At 38.8% G+C, this 24,551-nt stretch overlaps 2 protein-coding genes across 4 annotated transcripts; both read left to right on the forward strand.

The window, feature by feature from the left end:
* Window positions 1-537: 537 nt before the first annotated feature.
* On the forward strand, window positions 538-5,112 carry minar1 (membrane integral NOTCH2 associated receptor 1). Its single transcript, XM_077726643.1, has 3 exons — window positions 538-2,552; window positions 3,246-3,464; window positions 3,535-5,112. Exons 1-3 carry the CDS (start codon window positions 561-563, stop codon window positions 3,727-3,729), a joined length of 2,406 nt encoding a protein of 801 aa, XP_077582769.1. The 5' UTR covers window positions 538-560; the 3' UTR covers window positions 3,730-5,112.
* A 440-nt stretch (window positions 5,113-5,552) lies between these two features.
* On the forward strand, window positions 5,553-21,741 carry LOC144203667 (rac GTPase-activating protein 1-like). 3 transcript variants are annotated; one of them, XM_077727214.1, is made up of 19 exons: window positions 5,553-5,724; window positions 5,963-6,069; window positions 6,461-6,663; window positions 6,908-7,062; window positions 7,135-7,204; window positions 7,287-7,340; window positions 7,543-7,617; window positions 7,709-7,826; window positions 8,439-8,590; window positions 8,761-8,925; window positions 9,023-9,118; window positions 9,212-9,410; window positions 9,726-9,831; window positions 9,922-10,054; window positions 10,146-10,254; window positions 10,388-10,496; window positions 11,200-11,265; window positions 13,320-13,418; window positions 21,553-21,741. In XM_077727214.1, exons 2-19 carry the CDS (start codon window positions 5,985-5,987, stop codon window positions 21,593-21,595), a joined length of 2,037 nt encoding a protein of 678 aa, XP_077583340.1. In that variant the 5' UTR covers window positions 5,553-5,724; window positions 5,963-5,984; the 3' UTR covers window positions 21,596-21,741. The 3 variants fall into 3 exon arrangements, with proteins under 3 accessions (XP_077583340.1, XP_077583338.1, XP_077583339.1); XM_077727212.1 differs by lacking the exon at window positions 21,553-21,741 and having other exon boundaries at window positions 13,320-15,629; XM_077727213.1 differs by lacking the exon at window positions 21,553-21,741 and having other exon boundaries at window positions 5,968-6,069; window positions 13,320-15,629.
* Window positions 21,742-24,551: the final 2,810 nt, after the last annotated feature.

The raw sequence follows: 24,551 nt of genomic DNA on the forward strand, positions 1-24,551 counted from the left end.
AATGAATTGGGTGTTTGTGAGTCCATTGTGGGACAGTCACTAATACAGCTGAACATAATATTGCGAATTTACGTGAACAATTATGTAAAAAAATCATCAATTGGGAACATGTGGTGTAATATGTCTGTTATTTCAGGGCCACAAAATAAGGTCGCCTTTAAGATTCACTCTTAAGATTTTTTTCCCTAGATCCACTTTTACACCTGTTTCAATCACTACCAGGTGTGCAGCATCTCACTCACACTGCAAATAAGCAAAATATAAAAATCAAAGAAATAACAATATTAAAAATAAATAAATACATGTATATTTTGACAATGTACTATTTTATTAGTAGTAATGTATGTGTATATGCATGATTTATGTACTATTTGGATCCTTTCGTTGTTTATTCACTTATAAAGGTAATTCTCCAACTAAATTCCAATGTTAATTACATACTTTTGTGTTTTGTTTTGATTCATAGTTTTCTTTGTAATAATACTGAAAAATGCCCAGCGGAAGTTTTATTTATATAAAATAATGTCTGCAGTTTACAGGTACTTGTCAGGTTGGCAGCCATGGCTAGCCTGCAGCAGGAATACCCGGGAGTCCTCCTGGGGATACTGGAAGAACTGGCCAACATGCGTCAGTGGTTGACATTCCAGGATCTTTGCCGTATGGTGAGCACCCGCTTTGACCTGGAACACCTCGTCGAGCTCCGGAGCCTGTTGTTTGCTGCTGCCAGCCGGGATCCTTGTTTTCCTGCCACTCTTTTTCGGGAACGGGTTTCCACCAGGGGACAAGGCTTGTCACCCATAGGCGTCGCTGCTGACATTGTGACCATTTTTAATCTTATTCAGATGACGGGTGGGGCCTCTGATGACAGCCAATCAATGAGAGCTCAGGGTGTCCTGCCTGTGGACCAGTCCTTTACCCCTAGTCTTCCCGGGATCTACCAGCTGAACATTCCTGGCAGGGAGAGAGCACGTGCTTATTCCGACTCCAGTGAAAGCCGTATTGACAAGCAGTTGCTTTTTCCACATTCCAACTACTCAGTGCGTAAGCGAGGCAGTCTTCCCCCTGACCCTATTTCCTTTGTAACGGCCCCTCCTGTCAGAACGCGAGCTGTATCTTTCGACTTGCCTCACACCACCCTTTTGTACACCAGTGGGCAGAGCCCCAGCAAGGCGATGGAGGATATATACCTGCCCATGGAGACGGACAGTGAGTCAAGTGGAGATTCAAATACAGTTGAGGTGTTTGAAACGGAGCGGGAATCAAGAGTTGACAAGAAGAGAAGCATCTTCAAAAAGGACTTTCACAACCAGCCGCCTCTCATACCACAGGTGACCATCAATAGCGATTCCCCCAGTCCTAAGGGGGAGAAAGGCTTTGACAACCAAGCCTTTGAAATGATTCCTAACCCATACCCTTCGCCCACTGCAATCCAACAGTCTACAGAGCAGCGAGCAAAACCTGAAAATCTGGATGACCTGCAGGACTCTACTTATTTTGGACCTGGATCAATTCAAGATCGGTCCCCGAAACACTTGAAGCCTCCCAGAAGCCAAAGGCCCTTCTGGAGTAACAAGAGTCACAGTTTAGAGGACCGTGTCATGCCAGTTTCCACTGGTATGGCACTTGAATCTTCTGGCGTAAAACTACCAAGGCGATCTAGGCCTGCTATGAGCAAAATGGGGGGTTCCTTGGGTGGCGAGATTGGAGATGTTTTGTTTGATGGAATGAACGCTCGAGGAACCCAGACTGATCCTCCAGACACTCGGCGCCTCCGTAGCCTGGTCCATGCCGACCGTCTGTCCTTTATGACCTCTTTAGATGATCCAGACTTTGCTGATGATGACATTAGTGCAATCTTCCGCTTCTTAGATGACATAAGCATGTGCGGCTCCACAGGGGTCCTGCACCCTAATGATGGATCTGGGGGCCTCAACCAGGATACCCCAGAAGCAAGACGGGGTCGCCTAGGCCAACTCCAAAGGCTGTTTCATTCTCTGGAAAGCACTGATGATGGACTGAAGGCCAGTGTGTGCAAACTGCTGCTTCGTATGAGCCAAATAGAGCGGCAGTTAGAATCACTGAATGACGTAAAAGCAGAGATTTCCCAAGTGTTGTCCGCTCTGCAGCGACTGGATGAAAAGATTCCGCAACCTCCTGTTGATAGTGGACAAAGTAGCGGTGGGCGATGGCTGGAGCCCCTCAGCGGTGTCTCGTCCTTCATGAGCCATCCTATGACCCCCTCTGAGTTTTCTGAGCCTCAGCCTCTATCTGTATCAGAGCATCTTTTTCCCGCAACAAGCACTAATAGTCTGGACTGGAGCAAGTGGAATACTCCTGGGGAGCAAATTGAGAGTGACAAATGTCCGGCTGATCTAAAAGTGGGAAAAGATGGGAAGAAAGACACCGCGTCACTCCGTGCCTCAAAAATTCAGCCTGGGGAGAACGGCGCAGCGGATTCCAAGCAAGCACATGTATCAAACATGGCAAAAGACTGGATTGTGTCTTTCTCAAAGAATAAAGGGGGAAGATCTTCAGAAGGAAAAACTGGGCAGGTGGAGTATTTCCATAACATTGCTATACATAGTTTGCATGGTCCAGCATTGTAGTTATATATGCTTTTTTAAGATAAAAGGCAACTTCTGATCTAATAGGATTGAATGATATTATTCTAATAATGGAATTATTAAGAAACATTATACTATATTTGGGTAACCACATGTGCTATTCTATGTCAAAATCAAGTGGTCAGCTCAGATCTCTTTGCATGTTTTCAATGTTCTCGCAAAGATTTTTTGCTGCTGTTAATTCCCAGAACAAATGTGGTCAGTTAGCTAAAGAATCAAAATTGTCCATGATTGGTGTGAATGTGAGCATATATGAATAAAATATAAAAAAACAATGATAACAGCATTAATAATTTGAGAAATTCAAGTGTACATTTTGGTCATTCATTGGCTAAAGCAACATACAATTTCTTTTAAAATACTGCAGGACAAGTCAGTGGTTTGTAGATGATTAGTAACATCTGCAGGTAGTCAGTGTAGTATTTCAATGACTATTTTTTATGCTTGAGTGCTTCTGATTTTGAACATTAGACTGTCACATAAATTAGGGTAGACATAATACAATTATACAATAATACAATAAAATGTATGCCATCGTTACCATGATCAATTTTTAATTTTGCAAATTTGAATGCCAAATTTCCACTTTGCTTGAATGTTATTTTTCCCATCTTTTTCTAGGAACAACAGCCAAGCAGAAGTACAAAACTTCTCTCGCAGAAGTCATCCAGCTTGGTGGAGCAAGTGTTTGGGTCTTCCTTATTTTCTAACAAAGAAAGCAGCCTGACTGGTGGACTCGGCGCAGGGAAGATTATTGAACCCAGACAGGCTGAAGGAAGAGGGAGATCTGTTTGGACCGTGGACGACCGAGAAGCGCGAGTCTCCCCATTTGATTTCCAGGTATATATTTAAATGACACCTAATGAACAGTGCTGTCCAGAGTGTTAAATTAAATGATAATGTTGTGCAGGCCCGTGATTCTATGAACCCTAACAACATGGAATTCTGGATGGATGACATCTACACACCGGGCTATGATACGTTACTCAGGCGTAAAGAGGCCGGCCTGCGCCGGGCCAAAATTTGCAAGTTGTTGGCACTCGTTGCTGCTGCAGTGGCAATCATTCTCATTATTGTCATTCCAATCTGCACTATAAAATCATGAGGTGGATTCATGTCATTTTGCACATTTGCTCTTTTTTTTTTTGTTTTAGCTATGGACAAGAACATCTATCTGTGAATGCAGCTCGTTTTTCTGCAAGAAGCTTCAGCAATTTTAAATTCAGAAGGTATAAAGAACTTTTTTCTCATCATGCACGTTAAAAATGTTGCAGTTGTCTTTCCTTTAAACAAAATAAAATTGAATAAAATTAATCTTCACTGATGCAAAGCAGATTTTACACAATAAATTCACATAAGTGCATACATGTGCTGAAATGTCCAAATAGTTTTGTTCAATTCTATTTATTTTAGTGTTTAATAATGCATCTAAATTGGAATGCAACTTTTGAATGTGCACAGGGAATGTTTGTTTTTCAGGATCAAGTTTCATGTAAAGAATGTCTTGCTGATGTTGATGATAAGAAGGGAAGAGGAAGCATTTTCTAGGAAACTCACTTTCAATGGGAGTTTCCACTTGTAATTCAATTGATGATCTGTTCAGAGTGCATCATAACGCATTAGTTTTTTTTCTCCCTACTCACTCGCTCAATATTCTTTCCAACTTGCCAACTGAATAACAACTTCATTTATCCTCCTTCATGGTGATGAATGTGGTTTTTAGTTTTGTGTGAAATCAATATTGTTAAAACATCCTGTTGACCCAGACGACACTGAGTTATATTTAATGTTAGGTTGATTAAATAAATAATGATTTGATGTAGCTGACAAGCACACTTGAGGTTGAATGTGCACCTTTTTGTAATTGGTAAAATAATCATCTTTTGTCTGTGTTTTTGTATGACTACAGCTATATTTTTTTGCATAAAAGGAACCATAATTTATGCTGGGGTATCGTATGGAAAGCTAGTCTACAATTGTTAATGTTGATATGAATTCATTATCCATGATTTCCTTATTATGTTGTTATTATCCTTACTATTCTTATTGCACTCTTTAAACAATGCATATTAGTAGGGGTTATGGAGTACATTATTAAAAGATGCTTTCCCTTTCCAGACCAAAAAGTTGCCTCTTTCTTTGAGTGCACAACCATGCACAGAGTTTAATGAGAACATGTTTTGCTTTTGTGCATCCTCCTAAGTGGATGTACATCTGCCATGTGTTCCCCATGAGTATTATTGTGTATCCATTATCACTGTTGCCACTAAAGAGATAGAACCATGTAGTCAGCACAACATGAAGGTGCTTTCTCTAAAACCTGTGTGCATTAGAGCCTCTTATTGCCCTTTCTTCCCTTGAGATGCTTTTATGAATTTCAGACTTTGTTGTTGCAATTTTGGGTAAATAGACATTTCCTATAAAAGAAAAGCTTTATAAACTGTACTGCACAAGGTAAGAGCTGATACGGTCAGTGAAAATACAGAAATTACTGTAAATAAGTTGTTTGCCTGGACGAAAATGTCAAATGCCTTTTTGAGATATTGTACGATCGTTCATATCGACAATAAAGTATTGGTGAAAGAAAATGTATGGTGAAAAAGGATGTATGTTTACAAGATTTTAATTACTTGCCCAATGCATTAATGTTCTACATAATGGACAAAAGTATTGTGAAGTTTGCAATAAATTAGTTAATGAATGGTTTCCAGGCACTGGCTGGAACAAATCAAATTGGTAAATTTTAAAACAAAATCAACAATAAAAATCTGCCAAAATTCATTTATTGGCATGAAAAATGACAAGTTGAAAATCAAAATATTAAAAACCATTGCTGTTTACAAAAGATGCCATTGTACATTTGCCTGCAAAAACATCTTTAAGCTGGCGGTGGCAGTAGAGTTGAAATGAATTATTCCCATCGCGAAGAAGAAGTAAAAAACGGCGCTGAGTTTAAACTTTGTTGAAGAATGTGCAAACTCGATCAATCAGGTGTGGCTCTGCAACTTCAAAGTCGCGATCCACACTTTTCGTGATTAAAAGTGCACATTGGTTAAATCGTTACATGTCACTCCAATTTTACAGGGAATACGTTGCAGAGGTAAGTGTTTTCATTGATTTACTTTTGTGAAACTATAAGTCAGATGCTATACACGCCGAGGGCTTCATTGCGGGTCACCTAACATTAGTATGGTTTAGCTAATGGTAAGATTCACATTTTAAAAACTTTTGGGCAACATCACGGAATTATTTTTATGTTTGCTTAATGGCGTACACTAGTGTAGTAATAGAACGATAACCTTCCAAGGCAAGCTAACGTTACTTCCAATTACATGAAGGATAGCATTGTCGTGGAAGACTATGGAGTCGACTGTGGTGAATCTTTACAACCAGTTCCAGACTTTACGAGCCCAGGTGGACGGGCTCAATGAGACCATCGAACCACGTAAGTGTTTGCCATTTGTCTATTTACTGATGAAAACGAATGGATTAAAATGTTGGGTTGATCAATGTGTTAACTGCTACAGTGCTAAGTATTGACACAAGCACGCGTTATTTGGCATTATAGTCATAGTAAAACTCTGAGATCAAGACTTTCTAACAAGCTTTTTGTAGTAATTCTTTCTGCATTACATTATTATTATTAACATTTGCTTTTTGCACAATGGCACGCGGTTTTGTTGCTTCTGCAGAGTGAAATCGAGTTTATAACAAGTAATTGTTTCCCCATTAAGTTTGTGCTATCAGAAGTTTTTCTAGTTGCACTATGGCTGCCTTGGTCTTTCTAAACCACAGAGGGGGGAAAATACATATTTTTGTTGTTGTTGCTTTTTCAGAATTTCTGCAGATGGTCCAAAACTTTGAGGACTGTCGTAAGAAGTGGTTGCATTCAGGGGAGGAGTTACTGTCCTGCAAGGAAATGTTGACCAAAGCAGAAACTGAAAAGGGTGCTTTGGAGGTGAAATTGAAACATGCACGCAACCAAGTCGATGTGGAAATACGGCGGCGTCAGAAAGCTGAATCTGTCTATGAGAAACTGGTTTGTATTTTTTTTTTTTTTTTTTGCTCTCAGCGTTTGATACAGCATTGTAGTATTGCAAAAAAATTGGTCTTGCCCTTCAGACTGTGCAACCTTTGCGGACATGACTTTGGAGATTGCACTATTCCAATAGTTGACACTTTTGTCCATCATATACAACAAACCTGAAAGGATTTTTTTTAAATACAAAATTTTAGATGTCACTAATTCCTAATATTCATCTCCTTTTTCTTTTTACTATTAGGAACGTCAGCTTCAGCTGATCCGGGATATGCTGTTAGCAGAGAACAGTAGTAGTATCCACCTAAGTGAGGAGCAGCGTTCTGCTCTGGCCTTCCTCAGTGCCCACTCCCAGGCTGCACAGTCTGCTAAAGTCATCCTAAACTCCTCTAGCAGAAGGTTATAGATGTGAAAAATGGTTCACCACAAGTCCTCAAGAAATTGAAAATATTGACATTAGCTGTCTTGTAGGTTGATGGCCATTGATGAATCAACCTCCGTCATGTCAGACATCAGCTTTGATCAAACTGATGACTCCCTGGTACACCCTTGCTTATTCTCTTTCAAGCATTAACACAACATGTAGAAACAAATATGCAGAAACCTAATCTATTTTCCCATAGGACTGGGATTCTTCTGCCATGAAGAATATGAGATTGCAGAAACGTCCAAAACGAGTGAGTTTTAAATTGATTGTCATTTGACTTCAACACAGACTAGTGCTGGTAACCAAAATTTGTAAACGCTTTAAGTCTTCTGAAATTGTCTAGATTGTTTTAAAATGCATTACTCGGCTTTGCCTTTTTTCTCCCCAACTTTGTAAGATGCAAACCATACAGCTTTTGTACAGACACTCTAAATCTCCTTTGTCCTCCACAGCGATCCTCCCGAAAACTTGAGGTTCCACCTCATGCGACAAAGAAACCTCGCTCCACGGGACGTACATCTGATCGGGTAATTTTTCAGTCATAATACCAACAATTTTAGTTTTCTGAATATCACTTTTTAATAAAAAAAATATCTCCATATTTTCCATGCTACACAGATAAATGACTCCATAGTGACCAAAACCACCATCACCGTGCCAGTGTATGGTGGTGCTGTCGAGTCTGTCTCCACAATCCAGACGGTCCCCTATAGGACACGCAGCAGAACTAGGAGTGGTGAGAAATTCCTGATTACGTACGCACTACAACATAGGGTGCGTTATGCCCAAGATACATGCTGTTACTCTGCTGTTTTTATTTATTTATGCTTTAATGTGTGATTGCAATCTTGACTTTCAAGTCCTGTAAATTTCACATTAAAAAGGTTAGATTTGGCAAATAGTAAATGTTTGATCAAAAAAGTGTTTCAAACTTAATTACTTTCACAGGTTTACTGTCATACACAAGAAAGAAAAAGCTAATTAAAAAGTAGGAAGCAATAATAACACCCTAGACAACTGGGAGGATTAATGTTTTCACTTCTTTTAAGTTTATTGATCAATTCATGGTGGAAGTTGGCTGCTTGGGTGCCGTTCAGGAGTGAAAGAGTATGGCCTTCCTTGGAAACAAAGTGAAAATAATGAATTGAATTGGACCAGCAACGATCTATTCAAAGCATACGGTCATTTTTCTTTAAAATGGTTCACTTGCTTGAACCCTTATTTCTCCCGCATGTTTGATGTGTTGCCGTGCATATGGGACCTAGTTACTTGCAACATTAAATCATAATGCACATAATTGAAATACAGTTTATTTTTTTAAATCAATATGATTTGCTTGTGTTAACAGCTGCTCCAGCCTGGGCTGATTCAACATCGATTGAGCTGTCTCAAACCAACAGTGAAGCACCAGGCACACCAGTACCAGATTTCCCCCCTCATTTTGAAACCCCCAAAGCCAATGGGGGAGGAGGAAAGCAGCATCTGTTCATCTCTAAAACAGTGAGCTATTATTCTAACCATATTTGTTTTGTGCTTTGGTTCAGTACCACCAGTCACCGTTGAGCAAAGTAAACTGTTAGTTTACGTTCTCCATTTTAAAATGCAAAGATCAAACAAATGTCACTGTTTCCAATTCTCTGAATTTGTTTAAATTGTGTTTGCCCACATAGGTGATCAGATCAGAGTTCTGTACACCCTGTGGCCGAAGAACAAAGTTTGGGAAGATGTACCTTCGCTGTCAGGACTGTAGAATTATAGCCCATCCCGAGTGCCGCGATGACTGCCCATTGCCCTGCAATCCCGTGGCCATCGGCACTCCCATCAGGACTGCAGAGGTTCAGCATGTTTCTTTCTTTTTTTTTTCACACTATTTCTTTGGGGGGGTCGTCATACAACATAAATAAATGTACATCTTTTGTGATGCGCCTGCAGAGTACCCTGGCTGACTTTGCGCCGACAACGTCTCCGAGGATCCCAGCTTTAGTAATCTTTTGCATTAAGGAGATTGAACGCAGGGGCCTCAGTGAGGTAAATGATGCTCTTTATTATAGGACATATTTTTAAACGTATATTTGGATAAATTCCAAGTGCACTGTAATTTGTAAATGCTATTATCTCTAGGTTGGCCTCTACAGAATCTCTGGCCAGGAGCGTCAAGTGAAAGCACTGAAGGAGAAGCTGATTCGTGGAAAAACACTCCCACAACTTAACAAAGTAGAAGACATCAATGTGATCGCCTGTGTTCTCAAAGACTTTCTCAGGAATCTTCCTGAACCGATTCTCACATTCCGCCACAACAAAGCCTTCATGGAGGCAGCTGGTAGGTTTCTTTTTTTTCCCTCCCAGTGTTAATATACAACAACAACAAACTTTTTTCTCTCTCACAATTTTAAAACTATTTAATTTATCTTGATAATATTGTATGAATTGCTTTAATCACCATATCATAAAGTTAATGCATTATGGAACCTCACAGTCACCTTTTCTTGTCATGCTAATACCCAGTACCATGTGAGATAAAAGTGGGGCAGAAGTTTCAATAACACATTTGCTGTTTTTTGGAAAGTAATCCACAGGCATCTATCTTTTTTTTACAGACAATAAAAAGTAAATTTTCCATGATATGTTCTTGCAGAAATCCAAGATGATAAAAACAGCCTTAACATGTTGTACCGCACCATCGAAGAGCTCCCTCAACCCAACCGAGACACTCTGGCCTGCCTTATGATCCATCTGCAAAAGTAATTTATTAGGGCTTACAGTGTAAATATTTTCCTTTTGAATGTATCTTTGTGTGAACATTTAGCATGCATGTTATGCTTGCTCACCAGAGTGTCCAAGAGTGTGGATACAAAGATGGATGTAACAAACTTGGCTAGGGTTTTTGGACCTACCCTTGTGGGGCACGCAGGTCCAAACCCAGACACAATGGCTGTTCTGAGTGACACAAGCAGACAACCAAGGGTAACCTGCATTTTTTTATCTAGTACTTAGTGTAGGGATACTAATTAAATTCTTTAAAAATGACTTTAACCCCCTTTCCCACCTCTTCCAGGTAATTGAACGCTTCTTTAGTATCCCTGTAAGTTACTGGAGTCAGTATGCATATCCGGATAACATAGACATGGAGGATTCTAACTTGACTGGGACTCCAAGTCATAATGGTAAGTGCTTCAAGGGCAGGCAGCTATTAGGCATTAAAATGAAATATTTATTTTTCCATTTATAAGCATGCTTGAGCACTTCCAAATACTGTACCCCCAAAATGAACTTTCATTCGTGTTTTTCTTTTTTCAGTTAGTATACTGGGACCACTAACCACTCCTGAGCACCAGTTGATGTCAAAGACACCTTCTGCCAGTTCGCTGTCGAAGCGTGTGATGCAAACACTCACCAGCACCACCATGTAAGTTCATTCAAACGCACGCAGTAGGTTGGTTGTATTGCAGTCAACAAATGTCTCATGAATTTACTTTATGTAGGTAGACGTTTTACATTTGTTCAGAATGTTTGTAGAATGTCTTTCATCAATAGGGGGCGTCCTAATATAAGTAACTCAGTTGGTAATTTACCATTTGTTTTCAGTTTTTTATTATTATTAAAGATTTAATTACATTTACAAATAGAAGACACACTTAAAAGATATTCAGTCTTTTTCCATTCTCCATCACTCAAATAAGAGCATTTTAGCTGAAGTAATCAGTTCTCCAGCAAAAGTTATTCCAGAATCTAATAGTATGTCAAATGTATAGAGATTATCGTTAAATGTATTTTTATAATTTTGAAAGAAGGTCACTGGGCAAAAATAGATATTTTTAATACAATTTCACTCTAAGATCGGGAAAGCTGGTAAATAATTCTCAACAGAGTTTAATTATAGATGTCTTGCTTCTTGAGCATAGTTAAGTACTGCCAAGTACTTTAGTACTTGAAACATTATTGTACATAACGTACACATTTCTGTAAACTATTATAGGTATTCTTGCTTAATGTTGACACTTAAGATTTTTACAGTGTTTCTATGCATGACTGAATTTCAAGTGTTGGGGCATTTGAAGTACCCCCACATTGCTATATTCTGAATTTGTCCTACCCAACCATCTTTTTAGATTTCCGGGCAAGACCAAAACATCGGCCAACCCCCGGGGAAACTTCTTTGAGTCTCCACATCTGAAGTAAATTCAATCACCAAAAAGACCGTAATGAATTATTTCTTGCTGCAAACTCTGTCCATTTCTGCAAAAACTTTAAACTAATGTGCAATTTTAGCTTAAGAACATTTTTAGAAATGTCATTGTTTTCTTAGTTAAATAGGTCGGTGCACATGAAGATTTTTTCTCCTTTTTATATAATCAGCAATGACATTGAGAATCAAAAGTGCCAATTCATTTTCAATGCTTTAATGACCAAGTACAGCTCCCATATTACATGGAGCTTTTCTTTTTTATGTGCTTCATCATCCCTTGATGGAAGAAAATGTGGTTGTAACCGCATGATCATGAAACTGGACCAAAGGGAGAGATCATTTTTAAATTGGATTCAGAATCTTGAATCAATATGCTAAAAAAAACTTTAAGCCTAGCATAATCACTTTATTTTTCTGTTATAGGGTAGAAAAATAGTAAACAAAATAATATATGCCAAAGTAACACTACTAATACTGACACTGATATCCAATGGGAACTAAGCATTTTTGCACTGTATCTAACGATGCAACTCACCGATTATACGTAATCACCAGTAGGGGCTGCTGTTGTATCATTATGCTTTCTTTATGATAAATACATATTGTTGCTGACTTTTGAGATTGCCATAACTGAGGAAAGCATCCTGAGTCTTGATTGGATACTAGCTATTAATGCTCCAATCAACCCTGTGTGCTTACAGTCTAACTACTGAATTTTATGATGCTTATTTTATTTTGCATGCCAACTGTGCCTTTTTAAGTTTTATCCAAAAAACAAAATCTGCCTCTTACAAAATATGTGATTGGTTGTCGCTCCTTGGAAGTGAAGTGAATTGGGAAGCACATCAAAACAATTCTGGGAAACTATCACATAATTGGTTTTGCTGGTTGTGTCAAATACTGTATACTGAAACAAACCCGGTCTCTGGATAAGGTAAAAATAAAAGTATAACATTTCAGTTTGTATTTTTTTTGGTGTTCATTTATTTACAGGGATTTTGATCCTTTGTTCATTTTGGGCAGGTTAATCTTTATATGGCTACAGTTTAACTTCTCGTTAACTCCAAGTGTTTTCATGTTTCTGTGCTGGTGTAAAGCCATTCATGTTTATTCAGCTCCATTTTCCTGGCGGAGAGTGCCAAGTGCAATTGAAAATATGTAAAGCATTAACTGCCAAAAATGCTGAAGGCTTGTGCTTTTTTTTTTTGGCTTACTCTCCCAATAGTCTGTGCATATTTCCCTTATCCACAAAATGAATGAACAGGTGGAGAATTTCAACAGGAACTAAAAGAGTCAATTATATAATGTAGATACTATTCTTATAATAGATTGGATGCACAGCACTGCCGTGGACATGCATTTTCTTCCCCCATGGCCTAATTGACTACTGAAATTTGGCATTAGTGATCCATTCTGTAGAAAGGTCATATGTACGTGTACCCACATTTCCCCCCTCTGTATAGAAGACGCTTGCAAATTATTTGCATTTCAAATCCAAATTAATAGTTCATTAGCCTGAAATGAGGCCTCCTGAGTGTCGATGTGTCCTCTCATGTGGGAATGCTGTGTTTATTTATGATGTACTGTGCAGCATAAGCTCGCCTGCTGCAGGCAGCAAACAGCTGGCTGTGTATGTGTGCTTGGAGCTCCCTCCCATGTCTAGTCTGAGTGCACAGTTAAAGTTCCACTCAGCAGTGGGACTGCAGGGGCAAATGAGTAACTAGTCCAATTAAGAGCGCTTAGATGAATTAGATTGTAGGCTTGTAAACATCATCTTAACAATGGTATGAGAGCCCTCAATCTACTGTATTTTATGAAGTGTGGGTAATGGTGTGTGAGGGAGTCAATGGTATGATTAGAGATAAATGCAATCAATGTATATTATTAGATTCTAAGATGTCTCTTTTGCTCCTAAATGACTGCGAGTTGATCAATTTAATGTTTATCATCTTCCAGTTTGTATAGCTGCAATAAATCAATGCCGCAGATATGTCAACTTAAGCTGCTTCAGTAAGCAAAACACTTTGTTAAACATATTTGCAGGTACTTCAGGATTTGGATGTGGACTACCTATGCAGATCAAGTGAGCAGCTTTCCTGTTGGTGGCAATAACAACACACTAATGAGGAGCACTGGCAAAAGGTTGTATCCTTTATTACAGGGGGAAAAGGGCTCCTTCAGAATTGTTTGTGCTTTCAGTGAATTATTGAATCAATATGCTTTCCACTTTGTCAGTTAAATGTTAGAAAAGCTGGGAAAAAAACAACCTACACTTGACATGTCGACTGCAAAAATGGCTTAGTCGCCTTTCAGTGCTCTATTTCCCCTCTGAGGCTTTATGAACCCCCGCCCTCCCAACAACACACATACTTACACCCCCTCCACGCCTTTGAATCAAACTGCCATCTTAGTTGGCTACCATACGTGGTCGATACCTTGTTACCGCCGAGAAATCAATTATCTCGACCAAGCAGCATGCGTCGGCGGCCGTAATGAAAGAATGTTCCTTCTTTCCAGACAGTGACCATGGTCATTAAATATGAATTTGTCATTAGTTGATGAGATTTATGGAGCCGGGAGTTCACGCTCGGTGGCTACAAGTGTAAACTACGTATCAGTAACTAAGGCAAACAGATTATCACAATGATTATTATAATTGTGCGTTCCTGAAAACGCTCAGAATCGATGACGGGATTGAATGAGCCCATTATTTGAACAATGTGTTACTTTTTGTCGAGTTTATCCCTGGCCTTGAACCTCACTCACCTAACTTTTGGAAAATGAGAGGAACGGAAGTCCATACATGAAGATTTGTGGTCTGTTGGTATCATAGTAGTAGCAGCTCTTACGAATTAATGAACTGCATGTTTTTAAGATCATTTTTTTCCGAACCAGATTGATAAAGTTACATGCATTTGCAGTGCTGTAGTACAAATACATGGTATATGGAAGTAAAACTTGCATGAAGGATGGCCCCTATAATGCTGTCCTATGTTGTGAGATCACAAGCAAGTCATTTGGGACTTCAGCTCACAAAGCAGCCAAATATTCAATTTTGAGTGTTGCCTCTATAAAAGGGTGCCAGTGCATGCTGGCAAACAGGAAATGTGTTAACTTTAGAATTGGGGAAAATCAACATCTGCTCAAGGCCATGTCACAAGGCATCAAAGTAAAGTGTGAGTACACATTTGCTGTCTAAAGGGAACATATTGATGGCTAAATTGCAAATTCTTTTTCACAATTTTCCAAGTGATGGGTTTTTCCACTTATAAAAGAACAGCCAAACCTACTTCTTTCTAGTGTGTTTATATTCTGAAGGACAACAGCTACTCACTGCATCATTTCCAATTTAAAATAGGTCATGATTTTTTCCCATTGATACTAAAGATGAGATTTTATCTATTTTGTGTAACCGGCAGTGGTTTTGCATTCCATACACAATGACATACATATTTTATTGTTAGTTGTGCACACAAAGGTGTTTGTTGACCTTTCCTATCATGTAGTTGGACTCTGACTATAGCATGCATTATATCTTAATGCCATGTTTGTTACTGATGCACAAAGGCTCTCAGGAGAATGCAATCATGCCAAAGATTTCTTCTTTTTGGAAAAGGAAAAAAACACTCAAGCAAAAATGACTAGCCTGAGCAAGGGAAGTGGTGTATGACAAAGCACAAAAAAAAGTCTTTTGACATCTGTTGAACTGTGCTGTGAAGTGAGTGGCACTTGCGTGAAATGCCACCGCCATGTTCGTGGGTGTAGCGGGCTTTTAAATGTGTTGGTCCTGCAGGTGACAGGAGAGATGGCAGTGATGCCAGGAATGCCTGACGGCTGTGTGGGCACGCCAGCGTTCCCAAGCCGAGGCCATTTGGGTTTTTAATGAGGGCCTCTGACAACTTGTCTGTCGCCTGCTGATAGAAGTGGTGTGGAAAAAAAAAACCCTTCATAGCACGCCCATTACGACAGTCTGCGAGAACGCAAGGAGCACAAATGAGGGTCTGCTCTTAAGGCAGCAATAAATTCCATTTTAATGGGGCACCACAAGCGCTAGCAGGTACTCAGCAGTCTGTTGTGTTTGATGCTAAATTGTGCAGAATAAACAGATTTGCTGTGTAGCTGCTGGATGCACATGCTTCCTCACCTTGACTTGCTCATTTTACCCTTTTAGGCCAATAAACCCATTCCTGGCTCTTGTGCAGGAATTTGATGAACTGCCATAATAAAACACAATGTGTTTTCATGTATATTTTTTTTTCTCCGCTTTCCCTTTAGTTGATGGCTTCTATCACGATGCCATTTAAACAGAAGTACTTCTTTTTATATGGAGACACAAAGTGTTTCATTCATGAAAAAAAACATCCCATATCTCACCCTTTTGTTTCTCAGATGATAACATTTTGATTATTCAGAGTAATTTTAGAATTGACAAACCTTTCACAAATCGATGTCTGCCTGTTGGTGCCGATGTCCCAGTTTCAATGACTCTGACTGTATATTATGCAAAAAAATGCACATTTGTCAGATTGTCTGACGGTGTGACCGTTAAGTGCATGCGATTAAGTGTTGATCATTTGAAACAAATACTACATGACCAGTGCTTAACTCCATGTAGCACTGAGTGCATCCACACATATGAAACTTTGTGCTTTTCCCTTATAAATACGTAATCCAATTGTTTCCACATACCACAAAAAAGCCACATGCAGCTGAATTTTTACATGTTCTTTCTTGCATGAGTTTATCTCAATTCTCATGATTGTGGAAGCGTGTATTTTATATAGAATATTGGTGTATGCATCAATGAAACTGTTTTGCATTCACTGTATGGGAGTCTGTTTCTGATAGTTTTTCGTTAGTGTTGAGGTTTTTACTTAGTGGATGGACACAACCATTTCTATGCATCAATGTACGGTTCATATAAACACACCATCCATATCCCATGTCATTATAGTTTTAAGCAGTCTCTTTTCATTAGTGTCACTTCTAATGCTGCAGCCAAACTACTGCCATTACCAATCGCTGATGTCAGTTTAGCTTAGAAGTATGATGTAACATGTTTCTCACTCAGTGTGTTCCACACCAAAAAGATTTGGTGCTCTTTGTGTAAATGATGTCAAAGACTTTAATGACTTTGGGAACAGACAAAAACATAGAAAATGACTGAATACATATATAGTATATAGTGGTTAGCATGTCAAATCCAGGTTGGTCCATCTGTGTGGAGTTTACATTTTTTTACAGATGAAATCCCTTTTTTGTACCAAAAACTTTTTACTCCAAACTAAAATTCCTTTTTAGAACATTTTTTCAGGGGGTTTCATCACTGGATGTGTATTTCATCATTTGCGCAACAACTGGTTATAATGCACTCGAGGTCAGCTTGGAAAAATGTGTTAAGAAATATTCCAAAGGAATTTATTGGATTTGAATGGCTGTAAAATGTGCCATAGTGAGGCAAAAAAGAGTGCTAGTCAAATCTCAGTACTTCAAAATCAGCAATTAAAATATTTCCTAGAGCACTTATGGGCCCTTAAAGTCATCATCACAATTCTTCCCCCCTCCCACCAATGTTTTTTATTATGACAGACAAGGTATTTCCAATAAGATGCTTATGTTATTATAACTTTTTTGCCATCAGTAAAATTTATTCTGCGTTTTGTTGACTGTATTTGATACAGGGTCCGCAGTGGTTGGCCACTGAATAAAACTATTGCGGAGAGGGATTTGAGCCAAATAAGGAAGCCGTTGATTTACCTGACTATTCCCACCCTTGTCTTGCCCTTCTGTATACAAAAAGGCTTTACAAATAGTGTACACACAGCAATTACTCGCTTTGTTGGGCATTGTGTGAAAAGCAGATAAACACTGGATGATGGATCCGATGTACCACTTCTGCGGAAAATATTTCACAGCTGCACCCAAGGGTTCCCTATTGCTGGAAAAAATATGTATACACAAATATTCCTGGTAGTGGTGTACTTTTATGATGATAGGACATAGATTCTTTGGACAGCAATACAATATTTGATATTACAAAGTCTTCCATGATTCGAGAACCTTAGATTGATATAATACAATATTCAGTACACACTTTCACATGATCAGTTATGTTTGACCCAAAGCAATAGAAATATGCAAATGCATGTTGTTTAGGACAATGTTGTTGCAGAAAGAATGGCACTTTTAATTTTTTTGGACAAAAACAATCAAGAAATAAAAGAATAAAATATATAAATTTTTATCAATGTTTTGTGTTCTGATCCAATTGGGCTTATAGGTAAATAAACATTTGACTTAGTTATTTAATTGAACACTTAGTGGGCACACAGACATTGTGCACAAGCCATTGAATAGTCTATTTTCCAAATGCCTCACTCAATAATAAAAATTAGGGTTGTATTCGAATTAATGTGGTATTTCTTTCAAGAAAATGGAGCTGTGGTTATTACAAATTTAAGAATTTTGTGTTTCTGTGTACATGTATGTGATTTCATAGTCTTATTCATTTGTGGAAAAAAAAGTCTTGGTGTGCTGGTAAGTTGTCAAAGACAAAAGCATCATATTTTTATTAATACACAGCCTTTGTTCTAATGAAGCATAGTGACTGACACCTGTGTTCTTGTATCCTACCCTTGCTTTATCCTCCTTCCCAGCTGCTCCTTGTCAATCATGTTTTTTTTTCTTCCGTCTCAAAGAGTCTCAAAATAGAACCTCATGCGTGCATGGCTGTTTGGTGACCCGCCATGCAAATGACGAATAAATTATGTCTCTTCATTTTAGGTTAATCACTTTGACACCGAGAAATTGTTTTATTCTTAGATTGGGGTGAGTGTGTGTTGGGCTGGGGAATGTGTTTGGGGGTAGGAGGGTAATGGGGATGTTTTACATCATTTTGGTTATTTGAAAAATCTTTGAGCTAAAACTTCAATCTGGAGCCATAAAAAGCAAACGTTTTCCACACGGAGCTCAAATAATACACTTATTATTGCAGAGGTGGAAAGGAAAGTGCACTTTGAACACCACCACAACACTGACAATTAGATTGACTCATATCTATTGTAAGCTTGCCACTTGCTTTCAGCTCCATTGTAATTTTCTTACAACCATTAAGGATTTAAAAAAATGAAGTGACAGTTTCTTTTCTGCTTCAACTGTTTCCACTTCCAATGACTGAAGCGTGGGTGGAAGGAAATAAAAAATGTGTAGTAATGCATTTAAAGAATTAAAAAAAACTCTTCATAGGATACTTTATTACCATGCAGTATAACACTATAGGCTCCTTTTTGATAGAGTAATGCTAATTGATTTTTGTATTTCATATTTTACCACATAGTGGTGTTGTGTATATTGCCTTGAAAATGTTTTTTCTAACTTGTTATATTATTACAATTTGGTATTTTTATGTGAATTACTGACTAATTATTTTTTTTAGGCTTTAGCCTTTTAATGATTTGAAAAGATGATGAAATAACTTTTTAAAAAACACCTTTATGACATTCTGTATTTTTAGAATTGCATTACGATGCTCATGATGTGGAAAATAAGCAAAGATAGTATGTAGGTCTTGTTGTAAATTTTCCACACTTTTCCCATGAGATTAGAGAACTCCAGATTGAGACAAGCACTTCGGATCAGGGTGAGGCACGAGTGCAGTATCTCAGTACAAACAGAATCTGTGACAGATTTCCAACTCTGTCTGAATGACCGTTCTGAGGGACAAAATAGATGAGTGCAGATGGTCAAACAATTTGAAGGAATGCGAGACGGCTTTTCTGCACTGCTCATCCTCATTAGCTGCAGTCAATACCAGTTGACTCTGGGCGAGAGACGAGACGTGCCCCGGACTGTTCAGTTTTGTTTCAAGAACATTCATTATTCCCTCTGGTCTCAGTGTCAGCAGAACTCATTCCCTCTTTCTTGTCGAAGCACTGAGCAGAAATCGGAGCCAATTGTGGCTGTTGACACCAGTATAATTCTCAGTTATGGACAGGAGAAACTATTTCACTTAATGAACAAACCAGGATTCCCTTTAGAATGGTCGTAGAGGAGACATGGTCAGAGTTCAACGCTGGCCTTTCAGCGGCTAATTGCCTGAGCTTGCGATTCCAACCAGAAGGTCCAATCATTAGAGCCTTCAACTTCCTCGGTTTGGTCTTTCGGTCACGGCTTATGTAGCAGTGGATTGACCCTGATCCACTGTATATGTCATCATAACCAATTTAAAGTGACTCATTTCCCATCTTTTCATTTCAAACCACTAATTCACTTGACTCTAATGTGATGAGGGTGTTCACAATACGTATGCCATATAATTCTTTGACTAAACTTGCTATCCAAGTTCTGTGTCTTTGAAAGTGGAATTAACCCCTGGTTTTTGTAAAATGACAAGCATTACATTTTAAAAAGGAGTGACCTTTACCATATCTGTCTGAGCCATGGTAAAACATGCTTAGAACTCCTTAGGAACCACATTAATCTTGGCTTATATAGGTCTACCTTCCTTATTCGCTAAAAGGAAATTGCCAAGCGAACAAAAGGTCTGAGGGCTAATCCTCCTGCAGTCAGGTTACAGGGACAAGTTGGGAGATAGGACTGGGACATAGATAAGACCTGAGATTCCGGCAGCAGAATCACCAGCTGTAAATGGCAGGAGATCTATGGACCTGATAGAAAATGAAAGCTCCTGCAGCCATGGGGCCAGGCCTCCAGGAAATTAATCAGATCGAGGCCCATATAACATCTTCCAATGACACACTTGGATACTAATTGTGACAAGGGCAACAACAACACCAATTTTTTTTTAAGGAAAAGTCACATGTCAGCAAATCATTCTTCATATTTCATTCACGGCACTTTCTCCCATAGGTTTTCATCAACTTGACACTGATATGTTACCCTCTGACATCACAGTTTGAAGAAATGATGTAATTGCATTGGGAGCTCTTTCAAACAATAGAAAACGCCTGCCAGTATCTGTCAGCTGTCACAGAGGCCATTGTAGCCCTAGAGGACTCCTTCCTCAGTTTGATGGAATCCTCATTGCTGGTATCTACAAACAAAGGATTGCTGTCACAAAAATAGGCACCAACAGCAACACCGGTCATTAACCTCAATGACAGAGGTACCAAAAACATGGCTTATGCATGATTCAATGTCCCTCATTTCCACTGTCAACATTCTGCTGGAGGCGAGAGTTGAGGTTGATTTTGACACCTGGAGCAGAAACTCACAATGTGCTTGGGCCTGTCAACATCACACTTGATGGCAATCAGACATTAATTCTGTTGAAAATGGCTGTGCATCAATGTAAACTGAGCAGTCAACGCCCAATACAAAAATATGTTGGGTGTTGCCCTACATGCCTGGATACAATTACAGATGACACCTTATTGTAACAGCATTGTGTTAGGATTTCACACAGAGGAGTGTGATATTGGCTTGTTATCCTATAACAGTCACTTTTAACACTTTCCTTTATATGCACCCTGCTACATACATCGGCGGCTCTCACTCTGCAAATGGCTTGCATCTCCTTGCAGTAGCATTCATATTGCTCCCACAGGGGCTTATTAGAGGGAATGGTTTGGCTTCCTACTACCTCAGCACACTAGCTTAGCCTCTATAGTATAGAACGCAACATCCAATAGAGAAAGGGAAGAGAGATTTGCAATTACTAAGCTTTTGTTGTCACCCTTGGACACTGCAGTGTTTCTGCAGTAGATACTGCATGCTTTATGCGAAATGTAGATCTCATCTCATCTCATTTTATGAACCGTTTTATCCTCACTAGGGTCATGGGGCATGCTGGAGCCTATCCCAGCTGACTTTGAGCCAGATGCGGGGGACACCCTGAATTGGTGGCAAGCCAATCGCAGGGCACAAGGAGACAAACAACCATTCACGCTCACACTTAGAATGTCCAATCAGCCTACCATGCATGTCTGTGGAATGTGGGAGGAAACCGGAGTACCCGGAGAAAACTCACACAGGCCTGGGTGAACATGTAAACTCAACACAGGTGGACTGACCTGGATTTGAACCCAATGTGAGACTGATGCGCTAACCACTCAACCGCCGGGCGATAAAGACAGTATTTATGAAATGTGTGTTTATAAAATGTTTTATTATAAGAATGTACTTTGAGAAACTATCTGCCTTTTCATGGTAATGTTAGCCTTCAGTTGGCCTTGAATCGTGCTTGTGCATGCAATTATGTATTATGTATGTCACAGAACTTTAAGTATTTATGTGACTATTTTCTATTTCTTTACAGCTATATAACATTGTCTCGTATGCTGTCTGCAAAGGAATGGTGATGTCTTTACTTCATTCAAACACTAATGAGACAAAAGCAATGTATGCACAGCATTTTGCTCAAGAGACAATAAAAGGGAGAAATGGAAAGTCCACCATTGGCCATTCAGGTATGAAACAACATGGTTTTTGTTTTTCGTCTGTGATGGGAAATCGTTGAGATGAATTTTATACAAAAAGTTGGCGCCCAGAATGTGACTGAAAGCGCAAGAATATTCCTATTTCCTCCCTTATCTGTTTTTTTTTAGAAGAGACAGAATGGCATTATTGTATGCAGCTCATGGGAATTATGGCAGGAAAATTCTGAATTCCTGTAAGCTGTTTCCTATGTCAGGATAATGGGATTGTGAGGTACAATCGGTGTGCATTCTGGTTAATTGGACATCAAAAATAGCATGTACAGCATGTATAAGATGTTGTTTGTGAGGAAATGTCAACCTAGTCTAGACTACTGCTTTTTCCCCATTACATACTTTATGGTTGGCTAAGAAGTGCTTTTAATTCAATTTCTCACTTTAATTTGCAGAGGGAGGTTTTACAATGAAAATCGCTGTTTTATTTCTACTTGCCCCTTTGCTGTAAGCTGCTAATTATCAGAGACTTAATGAGAACACAATAGTGAGTCTGGAGGACTTCATTGCAATCTGTCTTCTTACTGAGGCAAATGAGACCAACTTGAACTGACCATCTATTAAAAGGTCAAACACTACAGTTACAGTGCAACTCAAAGTCTTAAAAGGTCACATAATATATGATTCAATTTTTAAAAATCCTTTTGAAAACGACTCTTGCATATTAACTCATGGGAAAAATCAATTTCAAGTACCAAAACAGTACATACATTTCTCAATTAAAAAACATAGATAAAAAATACCAAGAAATCAGCCTTTAAATCATACAGCCGTGACAAAGCTGAATATTGGGAGACATTGGACATTGGACCTGAAGCATGTTTAAGGAATAAGGAAGCAAGTTGTATTAGTGGTGTGCCATTTGCATGTGTTTTATTGGGATTTCTTGGAATAAACAAACTAAAAATTCTGCTTATAATTCACAATTATGCACAATTTTGGGTCAGTACATCCATCCAAGTTGAAATTGCCTGAGAAATGAAAGATCTTTCTGAAACCCTCACAAACGGAGAACTTAGAAGAAAGAAAGAAAAAAGACCGGCCTTCCTAGCTCCCTTATTATAGCAAACAATTTATCAGCTGGAAACATGCAGGAGGGGTAAAGGTTGAAGAGCCTTCCATCTGGTCTCACTACACCAAGCACTACTCAGTATGCTCTACCTGGGTTCATTTCACCCTCCAGCAGACAGCCGAGTCTATATTGGCCCTCTCAGTGAAAGACCCGAGGCACTCCCACCCACACTTGCGCTCAAGGCTGCCTGAGGGCCGTCTAAGACTGACAGCGCCAACAGGACAGAGAGTTATAGCTCTAAATGCGTTCACGCTTGTCATTACCGTGGTACGCTCATGCGCTAATGTAGGATTTGTCTATCACACTTGCCGTTCTCCACATTCAAGTCTGTCATCCCTTTTCGATACAATAACATAATAGAAATTTTATGTCATGAAACAGATTACTTCTGCTCCGGAATTCAACAATCCATTACCGCCATTCTTTTTATAACTATAGACTAATTACATTAGCCATGGTGGCCATGTTACAAGGCTTCTGGGCTCGATGCATAGTGTAAATGAATGGTCTTAAATTGATTCTGGGAAGCTATAAGTCAACTTATAAGCCTACGGACTAGAACTTGCATAAAGGCTTGAGGTCATGGTGCTGACACAAGCAATGATCCTGCAGGATGGTTTCACTTCCAGGACATTAATCATTTGGGATGAAAAATGTCTTACAAGCTCATTTCTGGTGTCTTTTATCAAAAGCTAATTTAACTACGGACGGATTTTTTTTTCCATTCTTGCTTCCTATCCTTTCTTTTGTATTAAAAGAAAAATGTTTTTTTTCTACTTGTACTAAATTCTGTTTATAATTGTAGTGTCGATTTTAGGTAGACTTGGATAAAATATCATTAGATATCTATTACAAAAGCTGTGCCAATTAGTCCGATCACAAACCGAATCTTAACCTTTTAATGTGCCCCCACACTCATGTTGAGTTAAAAAGGTTATATTTCGACATTTATTATATCTCCAACTGATGCAGTATAGTTCGTATCCACTTCAAAAAGCAACCAGTTAATGTGCAAAGTTTAAAAGAGTTCTGTTTTAAAATAGATCACAATAATGCAAATAGGCAATATTTGAATATTGAACCTCCTGCCTTACATTTTCTATCTCAATCTTCCATAATAAAAATACATCAACGATTCCAATGAATATGATACAGCATTGGCAAGCAGTGCCTAACTGTTATAGAACAAAGCTGGCTTTACACCCCCCCCCCCCCAAATGTGAAAATCTTTCAATGATGAGCCATTCCTCACATTTCTTTAAGACTCTCAGACGTGTAAACTTGCAAGAGACACACCATACACCAGTTTCTACCGGTCTGCTTTGGGTCCTGATAGTGAAACGCCTTTTGATTTCTCAATGACATGCGTCACTTTGATCTCACAATAACGCAAGGTATTGTGTCCTTTCTCTCAATGACACACACGAACACTTTTGCCGGGAGCTACATTTGTCACTGAATAGAAAAAATGGAACATACTCTGGATTTCAACAGATTTCTAGTGTTTTTTTTTTATTCCAAGAAATGATGAATGAAGAATGGCAACAAGGGAACACTGGAATTGAATCAAGGGAACTCTGAATGACAATGTGCTCAAATGCATCTGGATTTAAATACATGAATTATAATGACTTCCTTATAGCTCTACAGCTTTCCAAAATGGCAGTTTAAAGATGTAGCTCCTATAGCTCCAATAGTAGATTGGCATGGAACTAATCTGCATGGAAAATAAATCAACAATTCAATTAATATATT

The sequence above is a fragment of the Stigmatopora nigra genome, chromosome 10 (genome assembly GCF_051989575.1).
Source record: "Stigmatopora nigra isolate UIUO_SnigA chromosome 10, RoL_Snig_1.1, whole genome shotgun sequence".
In the NCBI taxonomy this organism is placed as follows: domain Eukaryota; kingdom Metazoa; phylum Chordata; class Actinopteri; order Syngnathiformes; family Syngnathidae; genus Stigmatopora; species Stigmatopora nigra.

Bases quoted from the DNA above. Each gene is read 5' to 3' on its own strand.
- LOC144203667 (XM_077727212.1), top strand. From the start codon at position 5,985: ATGGAGTCGACTGTGGTGAATCTTTACAACCAGTTCCAGACTTTACGA. The intron at 7,205-7,286 runs GTACACCCTTGC...ATTTTCCCATAG, and splicing joins ATCAAACTGATGACTCCCTG to GACTGGGATTCTTCTGCCAT. The intron at 9,119-9,211 runs GTAAATGATGCT...TATTATCTCTAG, and splicing joins AACGCAGGGGCCTCAGTGAG to GTTGGCCTCTACAGAATCTC.
- minar1 (XM_077726643.1), top strand. From the start codon at position 561: ATGGCTAGCCTGCAGCAGGAATACCCGGGAGTCCTCCTGGGGATACTG. The intron at 2,553-3,245 runs GTGGAGTATTTC...ATCTTTTTCTAG, and splicing joins CAGAAGGAAAAACTGGGCAG to GAACAACAGCCAAGCAGAAG. The intron at 3,465-3,534 runs GTATATATTTAA...AATGTTGTGCAG, and splicing joins TCTCCCCATTTGATTTCCAG to GCCCGTGATTCTATGAACCC.